The sequence below is a fragment of the Cuculus canorus genome, chromosome 1 (assembly GCF_017976375.1).
Source record: "Cuculus canorus isolate bCucCan1 chromosome 1, bCucCan1.pri, whole genome shotgun sequence".
NCBI classification, from domain to species: Eukaryota; Metazoa; Chordata; class Aves; order Cuculiformes; family Cuculidae; genus Cuculus; species Cuculus canorus.
The window spans coordinates 130,413,969-130,430,443 of record NC_071401.1 but is presented as its reverse complement, the minus strand read 5'-3'; the positions used below and the strand labels follow the sequence as shown (position 1 = coordinate 130,430,443).

At 39.6% G+C, this 16,475-nt stretch overlaps 1 protein-coding gene across 7 annotated transcripts in view; it reads right to left on the bottom strand.

The window, feature by feature from the left end:
• Positions 1–16,475, bottom strand: part of FAR2 (fatty acyl-CoA reductase 2) — a 147,687-nt gene that overhangs the window by 25,719 nt on the left and 105,493 nt on the right. For all 7 annotated transcript variants that reach the window (XM_054072717.1, XM_054072697.1, XM_054072658.1 and 4 more), the window contains exons 3-6: positions 10,604–10,779; positions 7,767–7,946; positions 1,625–1,802; positions 239–283 (exon numbers count right to left, since the gene is read on the bottom strand). In XM_054072717.1, coding sequence (XP_053928692.1) covers positions 239–283; positions 1,625–1,802; positions 7,767–7,946; positions 10,604–10,779 — 579 coding nt within the window. The remainder of the gene's footprint in view (positions 1–238; positions 284–1,624; positions 1,803–7,766; positions 7,947–10,603; positions 10,780–16,475) is intronic.

Here is a 16,475-nt window from a genome sequence, read left to right as displayed (position 1 = left end):
GCATCATGAATACTCTTTCAATGTTCTTTTTTAAGCGCAGCATAAATACATAGCCTTCTAGGTCCTACAGGCATATGGGTGTATGGCAAGTGTGTGACACCTTTCTACCAGATTCAGAAAATTGCTATACTTTTTTTTGCACACAGTTTCTAAGTGGGGCTTTAGAGTCACTTTAGAGTTGCTATTTTAGTAACCCTAACTCCACTTTAAGGGAAGCTTAAATAGTAACTAGACATACCGCAACAAGTATTCCACTTGTCCCATTGAAGCTGTCAATCCAACCCTGCAAAAAAGAAGAATGATTACTATTTCTTTCAGTGACATATCGCTTACATAGGCTTTGAAATGGTGAAAGGACTACAAGGCTGTGGTGTAGAAAAAGAAGCAATGAGAAAACAGTTAAGATGTATGCCAGCCTATCTGGGACAGCTGCCAGCAAGCTAACCACTACAAAGTACCTAATTGATTTCAAATAGGGGATGCATTGTATGATACCTCATACTGTCTGCAATTTACTCATCAACAACAGAAACAAATTTTGGTTTTAGAAACCACTTCTTTCGTATTTCCTGGCTACAGGAATAAACTTTAAACACTATAGTGTCTTGGTGCCGTCACACTTGCTGGAAAGAGACTGTGTATTATATATCTTCTAACACACCGTGTGAAGATGTCACTGAGACTGATTTGATTACTCCAACTAATTTCTAAAGCAAGGCAGAAAAAAAAATACCACTCCACTTTTGAATCTCATTGTACTCCAGGTCTGGAAACTGCCACTGGTAGGAGCTGGAATTAAGAGCAGTGATGATCTGTCTGACCCAAAACAGGTTATGACATCCAACAGAGTTTGTTCTGTCTTTCCAAGATGGGGAGCTTGGCCCAGAGCCTTGATTGTATCTCACCAGTCTTTGGCATGCTTCCAGGTGCATGAAAGAACCAAGGTGACTTTATGTTGCCCTGCCGATTTGGCTGCAATGGTAAGGCACATTATTCCTACCAGTATATTTAGCTCAGTGAATTATTTCAGACCAAAAGTACAGCTGCATTTAATTACTGCATGGCTGACATTTGTATCTGCAACAGGCCCATACAAATGTGAATCCAGTAAATTCAATGACTACCAGCATAAGACAGACATACTGAACACGACATTATCAAATGTTTTCAAGGACCATGCGAAGCCTAAGGTGCTCATCAGGACCTCATTAATATGCTGACTAGACTAGGGAAAGACACAAACCAGAATGTATCAGGACTATGATCAACCTTCAGATCTTGTGTTTCTCCAGCTAGAGCAGACAGTCCTGTGTGTGTCTATCTGGGCACAATCCTCTGCGTCAGTTGCAAGGCCAGCATCTTGCACCATTATTATCCCAGCTTTTGTTATTATTCCTTAAGTGAGTCCTTTTCACTTAAAGGCAAGAGTCTTTCCTGAAGATGGCTTGCTGTTTTACTCCAGCACAGGTCCTCCACCGCTTCCATATGCTTTCCTATGAAACGGAGCACCTGTTTCACAAGCGGACACTGCTACAAGCAGGAAGAGATTCCAGACAGTGCTGAAATAAAGTTACAGCTTTTTCAAAGGGCTCTTTTTAGGGAATTGCTACGTATGCATGCTTACTGGGAAAGGCTCATGCCAGCTAGCTCCCACGATGGATGGCCTGATGATAGCAATGTTCAAGTTTCCTTTCTCTTGCTGAATCAGGTACTCTGACAGGGCTTTGGTGTAGGTATAAGTGTTAGGCCAGGCCCCAAGGAGCTTGGGCGTGATGTCTTGAATGATAGATTCATCCAACCACCTACAGGAAACAAGGAGAACATCATGGTTTGCCATGCAGAAAGAGAAAATACTGATGCAAAAAAGACCAGTGAGACAGAAATCCACACCTGAAACAAAGGGTAAGCAAGTCAGAACCATTTAAGACAAAGCAAGGAGCAACTGGTTTGGATCTGGAACAGCTCTGTGGGAAAAAAAGGTTACTGTGGTTTTCAATGAGCAAAATAATCCTGGTGAGCTATGACATTATCAAATGTTTTCAAGGACCATGTGAAGCCTAGGGTGCTCATCAGGACCTCATTAATATGCTGACTAGAAAGATGCTGAAATGCTGGACCTCATTAATATGCTGAAAGACTCAAATCAGAATATATCAGGACTATGATCAACCTTCAGATCTTGTGTTTCTCCAGCTAGAGCAGACAGTCCTGTGTGTGTCTATCTGGGCACAATCCTCTGTGTGTAAGACTGTCAGTTGCAAGGCCAGTTGCTCAACTTCAGGTATGTGTACAATATCATTTCAAACAATCTCTTGTGTGCTTTATGCTTCACTTCAATCTGTAATGTAAATATAGTCATGGTCTACAGATGGAGCCTTCCAACCTATCACTCTCATGAGGCAGCACTCAGCCAACACAGTCCTATATACTCCCAATTATGTTTCAGGGATATTATTCTAGTAGCACTACTTAGAGTGCTGGATATTCCCTTCTATTGTTTTTCCACAGGCTTGTTCACATAGGAAATCAGGAACCTGTCAATGCTAGCTGCTTAAAAAAAACCCAAATAAACACTCACATCCCGAGTATTTTTTTTTCAAGATATTTAAGTATCTAATCCATTAGAAGTAGCTATGCATATACCTTTTAAAATGTTGCCCTTACCACTGCAGTGATGCAATGAGGGCCCAAGGCTCAAAGGCTCTTCCTTGGCACACCACCAAGACTCTAGTGCTCTTGCCAGAATTTAGGTCTAAAGGACAGGAACTGGCTGTACTTCCAGAGCCCTTGCACACCTCTGCCAATCCTTGACAGGCTTTCAGTAGTCTGCTGTTACACCACAGAATCAAAGATTAAATCCTATAATCCAATTTGTAATTAAGTCAATGGACTTAACAGACTGAATGGACTGCTTTTCACAGAGGTGTTGCAAGGATACAGTTACCTTTAGATCCTCATTTCACCCCTCTTTAACATGAATTTCAGAGACAGGTATAGGTCAAGGGGAGGGCAATAAGCTGGAGGTTGTTACACCTGGAGAATTAATTGATCACATCAACTTAAACAGGCAAACAGTTAATGGCTGAAGCAGCACAAGCCTTTTCAGATGGCTCTCATTAGACACATATGGAAATACTTCAGGAAAAATATTGAATGAGAAAATACTGATTCACTGAAACTGCGAAAGAGTCTGAAAGGAAAGGAGAGATTCACTGAATGTCTCCATTTTGGAATGAGTTAAAAAGAATCCGTCAGTTTTTGGCATATGGTTTTGGGTTTTTTTAAATTTAAAAAATGCTGTACGGAGGCACAAATACTTTCCTTTGCAACCCTAGTCCCATGCTTCAGAACCAAGGCAGAAAAAAATGTTTAAGCATAAAATATGAAACCGAACTATGCAGAGGTTCTAAGCAGCACACTATATTGACTTACTTTATAAAGCCTTTTTAGGTAGCCCTCTTCAAGGCTTCTTTTAGTGTGCCTCTTCAGGGTCTCAGGTAATGTGACATTGTTTGAACCTGTTGAGTAATTAATTACCAGCCTACCAAAAGGAGATGTCTGGTTTTGTGGAGCCTGGAGGAAGACTAGGTTCATTCAGGAACTCAGATTAAACTCTGTACAAATCTCCCTCCTCTTCCTCCCTTTTTTTTTATTAATAACAGGGGCATGCAGGTTACTGTTTCTTATAAAGCAAAAACATGTGTTGTAGAAGTACAAGGAGAAGCAATTTCCTCTTGTTTGCACCCTTCCAGACAAACCTCTGCATTACTTTAAGTGGTCACCAAGAGGACCAGAATCCTGCCTGTTTCAAGGGTACCACCTTCCCAGGTGATTTCATCTACCAACATTACCATCACAGGAGTGATGAGCCAACAGTTCAGCCAGGCAAATTGTCCCTACTCCACTATGACTTCGAAGATTTTAAAATGCTAAATCACAAAGCTACTGCTTCTGTTCACTGTTGCAATAGCACTATATAAACAAGAGATGCAAATTAAACAATTAGTAACCTCTTCTTTCACCACTGATATGCACCAAATTACTCTGTCATAAGAAAACATAACTTTCTGTGTTAATCACTTTGCATTAGTAAGACACTGTCTTTCTTGTAAGTGATGATGGATCCACATTTTCTGCAATAATGAAAACCATTCCGCTTCATCCAACACTTCACTGTGTGCTGTGTTCCTTACTTCAGCACACCCTTCAAAGCTGATTTCCCTCAGCTTTAGATTAAGGCAAACCTTGCTTGAGGTAGCAGATTATGTGTTTCCTCTATTGGCCTGGCAGCACTTGTAGTGTGACTTTCGGTTTACGCAGCTTAAGCCTGAGGCTTTATTTGCAGGTTAAATATCAAAATACTGGAAAGCAGGGATGTAACAGGAAGATAAGAGCAGAAAAGTTACAGCTGGGAGTCCTACTTGGGATATCAACTGAATAAAGAATCATAAGCATATTATCAACTGCATGACCAAAAGCATCATGAAATGGATCTTTTATTGTATCTAGTTGTGTGATCCTGCCTCTTAATGCACTTGCAGAAGAGCACTTTAAGACACCAGTTGTCTGTGAAGGGAAGCTTTCACAGCTGGTGCAAGCAAAACATGACCTGTATTTCTCTCCCCCTTTTGAAGGGAGTTTATATTTCCTTGCTGCCCTCCTCTCTTCCTCCTTTTGAAGGTAATGTTCTGATATCTGTTAATTTCCTTACTCTAAAACATTCTATAACATATTTCTTCCACTTGCACAGCATATAGTAAAGGATGCATCTCTCACACTTCTTTCCAACCCTGCTTTGTCTTTTTGTCTTCTCTTTCGCCTTCTCCTTCTCTGTCTCTCTGTCTCTCTCTCCCCTCAAGTAATCCCCTACCTTTCACAGCCTCCCAGAGTTTTTTCTATCCCATTCTGCTTATGTCAATTCCCGATATCCCAGGCAGTTTCTCCACCCTGCTCCTACACATGTTCTGCAGCCCCATCTCCTTCATGTAAGTCTTTTGATTTGCAGAACACTTTCCAAATGAATGACCCTGAAAAGAGTGATTTTCAACAAGGCCTGGCTGATTTCAGTGCCTTTGAAAGCAGGGGTTGTCTTTGCTGTGAGCAATTATAATGCTACCTGCAAACATTATAAATAAAGAAGCATATGCCTAACTGAGGGGATGCTGTGTTTTCTGTCTCACTAGAACTACTAGAAGGTGGTGAACTTGTGGAGTACGTGACAGGAAAAACAGTCAAACAAATGGAAAAATCTAGTAAAAGGGCAAAAACCCCTAATCTTTAATTAAGTGGCTAATAAAAAACAACCAAACATACTACTTAGATAAACACACCAAAAAACGCATTCGGAAGTCCACCTTCTGTCACTCAAACTTTCTTTCAAATATCACCCTCTCTGATAAACATATAATAAATATGATAAATGAATTCTAAGTGTTTTGTATGAAGCAGCTGAAGTAGCAACCTCTCAGGTAACTGGGCACTTCTGCAAGTTTATGATTAGCATTCAGTCCTTTGCTGGAGTCGCTTTTATATAAGCCATTAACACTAAATGTTTCCAAAGCTGCAAGTGATGGTAAACCACTTGGGGCAGTGACATGTAATATTGATAGAAATTAATTTCAACAGATGTTGTAAAACTGAGTTAGTGGGCAAAATGGTGACAGATTAGCTTCACTGTAAATAAAAGTAAGGTAAAGCGTTTCCCAAAAAAAGTCTAAACTGGTCTTAGAGGCTGCTGAACTCAGAACCGGCAGTTGCAGCTCAGCAACAGCTCTTAGAAGCAACTGACAGCTCCATGAATCTCGAGGTCGACGAGCAGCAACAGTTTGTGAAATGCTGGACATCATCAGTACTGAGAACAAGACCGATGGTGTAATTTTGAAGCTATTTGAATGAAAACTGGAGTGACCACACCTTGGGTCACTCCAGTGACAGTAGCATGCAGTTCTGCCCAGCCCCTGCATCTCAAGGAGAGAGTAGACTTAAAAAAGACAGATGAAGGGTAACTGAAATCATCAAGGAGACAATCAGTTGGTATATGAGGAGATAGTAAAAAGGCTAGGACTCTTCAGGTTGCAGAAGAGAAAGTCTGAGGTGAATGTAATACACATTTACAGAAGTGCAGAGGCGGTGAATAGGGCAAATGCTGCTGCAATGCTGCAACTACAGGACACGCAAGAAAAGTATTAGTATGAAAGCCTGAAACAGGTAAAAGAAAGCTCATCTTTACACAGCAATCAGTAAGCTTCTGGAACTTGCTGCCACAGGTTGTTCCAAAAGCAGAGTACCAGAAAGTTAAAAAAGGGATTAGACAAATGAATAGATTAAAAAATTGATGAAAAAATAATAGGATGTAACAATTCTCATACTACAGTTCTGGTTTCTGGGAGGCTACAAGGGGAAGGGATTGCAAAAAGTATCCAGGCTTGTGTAGTTACATTAAACAGCACCTCCCTCTTCTACTGTTGGGGACAATACATTTGGTCAGGCAGTCCATTGCTCTGAGGCACTAGGGCATTTCTTATGCTTTTATCATGCTTCAGGTGCTAAATAAATGATGAATGACAGATGACTACTACCTGGAAGTAAATATATCCAAGAATATTGGCTACTGGAGAAATTCAAATAGAAAACACTGATTTGTACAAAATTTTCTGGTGTAGTTCTTAAACAGTGAAATTATTTCTTTAGATAATTTCTTAAAATAAAAATGCAATGGTTCTCCTAGTGGACATTAATTCATTTAATCTTCTACCACCTTAAATCAAGAGAAAGAAAGATTTTTTACCAACTCTTTGGGTTACTATAATATTTCATGAGTCAGTTGCTTAGATCACACAAAGGGAGTACTACTAGGCAACAAATTAAAAAGAAGCTACAGATGTGGGAAATTTCTCCTAAGGAGAAGGTTTCCTGGGGCCTTTATCTGCAGATTTTATTATTCTTTCTAACTATTCTTCATTTCGGTAAGCACAATTAAACAAGATTTTTTGTTGTTCCCTCTAAGTCCCGGGTTCTCCCACTGAACTCTTTCTCAAAGAGTCTGTTTCTAAGTCACCCCCATTTAACTCCAGTTTAATACTGCAGGATAGCTAAAATAAGTGGAAATAACATTGGGAAGCTGAAGAGAAAAAGAAATGAACAGGAGCTACATGAAAAGAACTGGGTAGCAAAAGAGCTGAGTCTTACAGCAGCAAGCATCACAACTCCATTCCTGATAGCAGATACCTCCGTGCATAACTTAGTGCTGGACGCTCATGAAATCATAGTCTTTTTATAAACAATGCATGAGAAAATTTAGAGGTAGCTGAAATCACAAGATTATTAAGTGTGGTTTATGCTACTTTTAATACTATTGTATTTGGAAAAGTATTGTTAAGCTCAACAAAATGTTTATAAAGTGTGACTTCAGCAGCTCTCCAAATCAAAAAGCTCCAAAACAGAGTCTATATTTCTTCTGCTTTCAAAAAATCTCAGTAAAGCTATTTTCAAGAGAAAATCCAGAAAGGATAGACTTACTGGATGACATGCTGTGTTCAGTAGCCTCCAAAACCATCTAAAGTGAAAGCTCTCCCTTCTCTTGGTTGTAGTCTCATAGCCAACATTTCCTGCTGTCATGGGTTTGTGCAGCCAGGGCCATACAACAGCCAACAGCAACAGCAACTTTCAACAGAAATCCCACTGAGTAGGTTATGTGAACAATTCATAGGTCTTCTGCAGAAAGAAGCAAACCCAGTGCCAGAAGAAGTAATGCAGTTGCTACTTACTCTACTAAATCGAAGAGCTTCTTGGGTTCAGCTGGGGGTGGGTAGATGACTTCATCTATGCATTTCCGGACACAGTTTGCATAGGCAGTGGAGATATGGATGAACGCCTCGAGGTTCTGCATCTGCCGGGCCAGCTCAAGAAGCCGCTGCGTGCCTACTGCATTCAGTTGCACAGCATGTCTAAAGAGGGCAGGGAAAAGAAAAGAAAAATGCATTTCACTGGAAAGAATACATCAAAGCTGAGCATTAGCCAAACCCCAAATAACAAAAAGGCAAGTAAGGGAAGAGACAGGGTCACAGCAGAGCAGAAAGCTTCAATAAAATGCAAGGGCTAAACTACCTTTCAGAGCAATGCCATTAGCTTCATAGATCCTGCCCTCAGAACTTCTCTCAAATATTTTTACTCAATTCAAAGGATCGAAAGTAACATTTCAGTAACACCTCTACATCTGACATATTTGCGATCCCTTCTGGAACACGTATTTCCAAAACACAACCACTGAGGCATTATGCTTCCTATGGAACCCATTCTATTTTCTCCTTAAGGGTCCACTGCTAAACCAGATAAACACACGGTTTCAGTAAGCAGCAAAGGGTCCTTGGGCCCAGAAAAACAGATTCATACTCAAAGAAGACACCATTAGAGATAACAGATTAAATTCCCAGGGAAGGGAGAAGGGAACCGATAAGCCTAAGAGAAAGGGTCCTGGTTAGCAAGGATGACCTTCAAGCTCCCAGCATAGCTAGAAGTTGTCCTAGAGACTATCTGCAATGGATCTCAGTGAACAGACGTTCAACTTTGTTGCACACTTTGTACTGGAAGAAAGACATTTTCCTGCACAGAAAAGATAAGGCTAAGGAATATGCCATCTGTTCAGCCCAAGAGCAGAAGCTTTCAAAAACATGTACAAGATTATGAATAATGATATCAAGTCTACACTATAGAAATTAATTATGCTAATGTTGAAGAGAAATTGTAAATAGTTTAGATGAATGAAAACAGAAGCTAAGAGTATGATTAATGTTTGGATCTTAACACCTAAAGCCAGAGATACTTATTTTATCATGCTGCTATTAAAGAACAGCATTTTCGATAGATTTCTATTACCTTCTGTCCCTGTAGCAGGATGAATACTTCTACTTCAGCTACTCTACACATGAAAGTTAGTCTTACATGTACATTTCTATTTGACTGTATCTCTTTTGAGAATGGTGAATAGAATATGGACCCAGCACAGACTCTGCCGAGCCATTCAGAGTTCATTTAGCCTTCCAGGAGAATATAATTCTTTGTTACCCTTTTTTTTTCCATTTATATTAAAACTATACCTACTAATATTTCAATATAACACAGTATCTCAGATTTCTGCCCTCAAGAGTTCCATCTGGAGAATTCCCTAAATGTACTGCATATTGAAGCAAATAATTCATTTAGTTTCTCTGTTACTGCTTTTCTAGTATCTTGATAGCAATGCTTTTGCACCTCTCTTATCTATTGGTTTTACATATTTTGTTGTGGGCTTTGGACTTCTGCCGTGTTTAAAAAATATTTTTATTTTGTGTCGGTAGAAAGTTGCTGCTTAAAATTTCTACTTGAGCAGTAATATTTTACTTTCACATTTAACTTGCTACTTGCTATTTTACCCATATGATATATTTTATTATTCAGACAGGAATAGTTTGATTTTAACAACTTCTCACATTTTGCCATTTAATGATACTAGTTTTTCCTTGTTCTGTTAGGGAGATTTTGACAGATCACATGCAGTCAGCCTTTAAACAGTTTCTACACTGCCTGCAAGCAGAGGACCATTTTAACTTTTTCTTCTAACTCTTTTCTAGCTGTCCTCCTCACTAAAAATTTAGGTTCCCTTTGATGTTACATGCCACTGCAATGTATTTTTATAGCACTCAGCATGTTCATTTGTCTATTGACATTTAGGGTTATTAATGCAGTGCAGCTCTTTGCTACTTATATCTCAAGACAGGTTCTACACATGGTTCAAGATTAAATCAAGAGCTGCTTCCTTTCTCGTGCGTCCTCTAATTAGGTGTTGCAAAAAGCAATTATTTATGGAGGACACAGTGTATATCAATTTAGCCTCCATATGAGCAAAGGAAGACTGATACTAAATGATGTTTTCTACACTCACAGCTTCAGTGTTTTCCAAAAAAATGTGAAGATCTGGCAATCCAGATCATCTGTCTTGCTTTGTTGATGGTTATGATTTGCATAGAAGCACTAACACATCTCATCTTGGTTTAGTGGCTCATTTCTGCTGTTCTCTCTTAATGAAAAGTCTTTCTGGACAGGCACTCCCAAGGGAGTTCCTTCAGAAACTGAGCATTTATTGTAAACAGTTAATTACACTGAGTGCTTAGTATTTTAAAGCTTGTGATAGGCCATTTTCTTAACATCTCATTTCCCTCTTCAGTTCCCAGTAACAAAGAAAGGCCATTAACACAAGCTTTAGAGACAGACACAACATAGTTTCACTTCAAGCTGTCTCCAGATAGTTCTGCCAAAACATCTCTCTCTTGACCTAAAACACACTTTTCCTTATTCTAATTTTAGGTCATACTTAGCTCCCTTACTGTATTACAACCCAGGCTTGTAGTATTTCCTTCTGTTCCCATGGAAATCTGCCAAGGTACGTCACTTTTGACGTGCATATGTGCATGACATTTTCAGAGCATTTATATTGCAGAACCACATGTAGCATGAAAAAGTAAATGGAGAACTATTACTGCAGCTATACAAGGGTGCAGTGAATGGTGTGTTATGGGCTACTGTGCATTCTGAATCACGCCTAGCAAATACAGAAAGCAGGACATACTTCAGGGGTTCATCAAAGCGAACTGTTGCTGCACAGTGGAAGACAATATTGACCCGGGTTAGAAGCTCCACCTCATCTTCAGCACTGATGGCCAGCTTGGGCTGAGTGAGTTCAGCGTTAATAGGCTTAATCTTCTCGTGGAAATTAGGGCAATCTTCTCGGACCCTGTCAAAGACCTAGAAGCACAAACAGAGAGAGATCAGGTACAGAATTAGGCCACCGAGATCACTTCGATGAATAGCCAGTCTGATTACATCAGTCAATGAAACTGGCATGAAAGAGAATGCCTGGCTCTTTCAGAGAGAGGATACAAGTAAGATGATAAAATAGTTAATTCACTTGTTCCCTTCCATGGGAAAAACACACAGGGGAAACAGAACAAAAATGTGGGAGGTAATGCATTGCTTTGAAGAGTTGAATAAATCTTCTCTGCATCACTCATTTCCTGGGACAGCCACTGAAATTCCTGATCTCCACATCTCCTGCAACCACTCTCTAGGGCTGCTTGCAAGACCATAATGGAAAAGGGAGAGTATGGAGTGGGAAAGCCTGTGAAGCATTAGACTCAAGAAATTTTCTTTCTGTCTGTCACCAGCAGTTTTGCATGACTAGACAAGTGTGCAGCTAGTTGGCCTCTGAAGATGTCTTACAGCCCTTTTTGTTCTGTGACTATGATCCTTAGCTTTTTCCAATAGATCTTGTCTGCCTGAGTCTACTGCAGAACAACAAGACTGTGAATCTGCCCACTAAAAAGATCCCTGATTTTCTATACATTGTTCTTTCTGATGACTTGTCCAAAACCAGCATCCAGCGTCCTGCTTTGCCCAAGATCTGAGATAGGAAGTATTCTGAACAGCAAGACAACTGTGCACAATGCTGAAAGGAAAAGTCATCACCTAAAAAGTGTCTATGTGAAAACGGCAGCTCCTTCAGTTCCTGCTTTTACTGTATGAGTACTTGGGGTTACTGATTATAGTACAGTGGGTTCTGCCTGAGCCATGAAAGCAGACACCTACTCCAGGCTCCACCTGGAGACCTTTTATTTGGTAAATCTCACAGGCAAAGAAGACAAGGCCTAAATCTCAAAATACTATGTGAGTTTGCTGGAGTAGGATTTGAAAAATATCCTCTTAAGATTTATTAATGGAAGCATCTGTCTTAAAGGTTTTGTATTGCTGGCCAGCATTATTGTATTTGAGCAACTCCCAAATGAAATAATAGTAAAGTCGAAAATACTCCTCCCTTTTGGGGATAGAGCAACAACAAGAAGGTAGAAACAACAACAAAAAAGGGAATAGAGAGGCTGTGGGATCTGAAGAGGTATAATCTCGATTTCAAAGGACAACCACACGTCAAAGGCAACTGGCCTACTGACAGAAGACTTGAGTACTGGGACAGATGGCTGGAGGATGCTGCAGGCCACTGCCTTTGGCCTCATTTAAGAACTGTCTAGATAAGCATTGCCAGGAGAGGCAGGGAACACCTGAACCCACCTTGGGGCAGGAGTTTTGGGCAAGTTGGCTTCTCAGTAGCTCTATTTTTTTTGGTTGTTTCTTCTACTCTCTAGCTTACTCACCAATACCACTGAGTTTGCAAATCTCTTTACTGTCATGGCCACCTGCTTTCCTAGATATTGTTCTTTGTTTGGTTTGCCCAGTGCTTGTGTAATATTGGGAACTGTATGACATAATTTAACATAAGTATGGAAGATTAAACTGATGTTTTCTTGTTTGACTAAGGGGTTACCATCTTTCTGCTTATCTGACAACCAAATCTAGATAAACTTTGATGTTCTTAAGGATAAAGAAGCAATTAGAAAATCATTAGCCTTCCTCATGATGCAGCATACCATACTTGACATCACTCATAAACCTGAAGCTTCAGTAAGTTAGGACATGATAATGTCATTTCATTTCTTCCAGTTGGACCCAACTACATGCAGATTTCACCCATGTAGTCTAGGTCAGAGAACAGATTTCTAGACAGAGAGAGCTAATTAGGGACAAAGAAATTGGTGAGAACCAGTTGAACTGTAGGAACTCAATTCCCAATGACTTATGTTCAAGACTGGGTACTAGCAGCATTAATGTCTGTAAAAAGCTTGTCTTTTACTAAGAGGATGCTAGATTTCGCTGCCCAAATACACATCATCTCATGAGAGATCACACATGAACAAATCCTGGTAAGACACAAAATGGAAATGTTTCTCAGAGAACCCATGTAAGTTCAAAGTTATCTTTTAAGAGTTTTAGGAACAATTCTGCATTTTTCTGTTCTATTGCAAAAACAGTGTAAAACTCCACCCAATCAGAGTTATTTTATACTTGTTTTACTTTGGCATACAGAATGCAAAGGCAGAGAAAGAATGAATCAGGCCTCTCTCCACTGCAGTCACAGCATATAAAAAGAAGAGTAGTATTTCTACAGTGCCAGCCTTGCTTGAATTTGGGCAGTTATATTCTGCCCGTATGTCATCTCCTCTTGATGTTCCCACTGCAGACATCTCTTCTAATATTTCTATGCCTTCTGCTAGGTATTGCCTATTACCACATGCCACTCAATAGCTGTAGGTTTTCACCCCCTCCAATGATTCACTGCATTTCTCTGAAGGATGAAGGTAATTTCTAAATGCGAGCTCACAAATCAGCATAGTACTTTGGAAACCTTCTGGATCACAAGAACATTCAGTTCATTGCTACTGTTAAATCAGATAACATTAGCAGCTGTTTAATCAAAGTCTGCCACCTCTTTTATGGCATCTGAAGATTTCAGACCTGACAGTGTTTTACAAGGAAGTGCAAGAAGATTTAAAGACACAACAAATGCAGCTTATTCTGTACTGTTTCAATAAATAAAGACGAAGCTTAGTCTGCAGATAAGCAATAATTGCATCTCTAAATTCTTATTAAGTCATTCAGAGCATATAGAATAAATTGCTAATAACTGCATGAGGCCTAAGGATTGTTCTGTATTTCCTTTTAGAAGTCATCTGCCAATACAAAATGTATTCAATGGATAAAAGTGGGCTTGTGTGCTGTACTGTTTAAACCACTTGAAAACACTGGCCAAGTCAGCAACAAACCAGAAGTGATACATGAGGTGCCACAGAATTATAGTGAAGAGAAAGGAAAGATGTTTGACTTCAATTTGTTTACCATTAATTAAACTGAGGGAAATCAGTAATAGCGTTTTGTGCCTTCAGTGTCTTTTTGAGCACCCTAATGCATTCCAGGGGCAACACTGCTGCCTTGACCAAAACAGCCTAAATGAACCTAATAGCTGCAATTTTCATTTTAATCCTCAAAATTAGAAGCAAGTTCTGCATAGGCTGTGCTGTCCCTCAACAGAGATAAGAATTCCACTCCGAAATGTGCTGTATTCTTCTTGTTTTATAATCAGGTAATTTTAATTTATAAAATAATCAAATCTCACGTACTTATTATGAAAAGAAGAATTTCTCCCAACCTTATGTTTGAGTGTGTTTGATGGACATCCCTTTAGCTATTCCTCCCCACTTAAGTTTGACCTCCCTTCCCAGAGGATATCTGTAACTCCCTGTGTTCTCCACTCTTGCCTTAGAGCATGTAATAATTCAGAGAGATTTCTGCTCATCAATCTTTCAATTAGAACTTTTTCTATGCCACAAAGATATAAAACCCTCAAAGAAACAGCAAATTGCACATCTATATAGCAGCACAGCTGAAAAATAAAGGAACCACTGAATCATCTAAAATGCCAAAGGCTATGCTTCTTCCTCAGGAGACATTTTCAGTGACGCGAATACAGAAAAATGAAAAGTAAGGGTGCCTAAGCCATGGTCTGCTTTAAAAAGCAGTTTGCACAGGTTTGGTCTTATAACTGCCTTTCAAAGAAGCCTGGGCAGTCCCTCCTTTTTTGGACATATCAGTCCTCATCCCTAAAAACCCAATGTACTGTACCAGGCACCATGCAGGATAGGACTTCTTTAAGAAATGTAGGTAGGAGAGAAAGCAGTTATCCTGTTTGCTTGGTAACGTTATCTAAAGCTATTTCTTGTGCTGTCTCCTGATGGGAAGGATTCGTCTTCCAAATGCTGAATAAACATGACCCAGCAACGGAAGCTGTGGTGAAGGTCAGCTACTGCTCTTCATCACATTATCCGCAGAGTCTGTAACTTGCTGTGGCTCCTTTCTGCAGCGAGCCACTTCTTCAGCAATACCACTCACAGCTCTCCCTCTGCCAGATCAGGGTCATACAGCTTGGTGACTGAACCAGAAGGCATCCAGTTTTTAAGTGTGACCTAGAAAGGTAAACTTTTTTAATTCCTGTGGTACAAACCCAATAAATCAAGACATCCAAACTACTCTATTTTAACGAGGTGTTGCCAGCTTTTTTTATTCGTAAGCCAGATAAAAAAATAGATTTTTCAGGTGCACAGTGGGGCTAGGTATGCTCAATAGGTGCTAGGATATTAGGTTTCTCTAGGACAATTAGCAAAAGATGGTAACTTAAACTATCCTATGCAGAATTTCAAGGCATTACCATATGGAAACACTTAAAATGGAGAAAAATCAGAGAATTTTCCCCAAATGAATCTCATATCTGAGGAACTACTGAGAAGATGAAGGTTGAGAGAGTTCAATTAAAAAGAAAAAAAAGGCAAAAATCTCCAATCCTTTCAGATAAAGAAATGGAAGGGATTGCTTAGCATAATTCAGGAGACTATAAGCACGAATTGCCTCTGTAAAGGAAATGCAATTTATTCTAAGTAAGACATAGGCCAAGGGGTGAAAGAACATGGCAATAATTCCTTTAAAGAACAAGGTGTGTGGAATAATTTTAAAATGTCCCTCTTCTTAGTAGAGCACTGGTGCATAAATACTAGGAAACAGGCTATATATCGATATACAGAGTAAAACCCTTTGTGACGTAAATGGCAGTATCATAAATGGACAGGAGTGATCACCACAAATCTAAACTACTGCAGGTACCTAAGTCATGAAAATAACTCTTTACAAAAACACCTGATCTCTGCAGTTTTAATCTGATGAAAGGGTGTATTCCAGTTGTGTTTGCCTCCAGTATAATCTTGAAGGAAGTAGGGTACATAAATACATTTAGAATTATCATTGTAACAAATCTGAGAAAAAATTGGGCAGCTTCTTGACATAAAGTAATTAGCCTGCAATTAATTTTTAGCCTGGTACGTTTCCAGTGATAAGTATTAGGGCTCTTCAGTCAAGAAATGTGTGAAAATGCAGCTGAGGCAGCATTAATGGGGATAGACCTTTTTTCCCCCCCACAGTGTACTCTATGCCCCATTTCCCCTTCAGAAAGTTAGCTTTTAAGTACGGTTCTTATCAAGGCAAATAAAGCATAATTCATCCAATCAGTTAGAAAGCATGCAGCAGAGTGTTCCTCACTATAGGAAAACAAATGGCTTACACTTCAATCTAGAGCTATTACTTTCCCCTGACAGAGCTAATGTAGTGGAAATACAGTACCCATGACCAACATCTAGTAAACAAAAGAGCTGTTTATTTAAAGATAAAGACTACAGAAAGAAAGAGATGAAAGAGTAAATTTCAATCTAGGTCAGCTAAGCCTAATATGTATAGCCAGCTACTTAGAATGTGGTTTTAGACAGCCAATTTCCTTGAAAATTGGCTGCTGACAAAGCCTGCTGTTTTCTAGCAAGCATACTCCAGTTATGTGTCAATTAATCTGGAACACTAAAAGGAGCTGCTTCAGAGACAGGCACTGTAGACAGAAAGATCAGGGACTGAGACACAGAAAAGCTCTCTGTGGTCTCTAGTACTACCATATAGGTGGGTGGACAAGTCACAGACAGAATATGGAGCTTTCTTAAACTCCTCACAGATGTCTCTCGTGT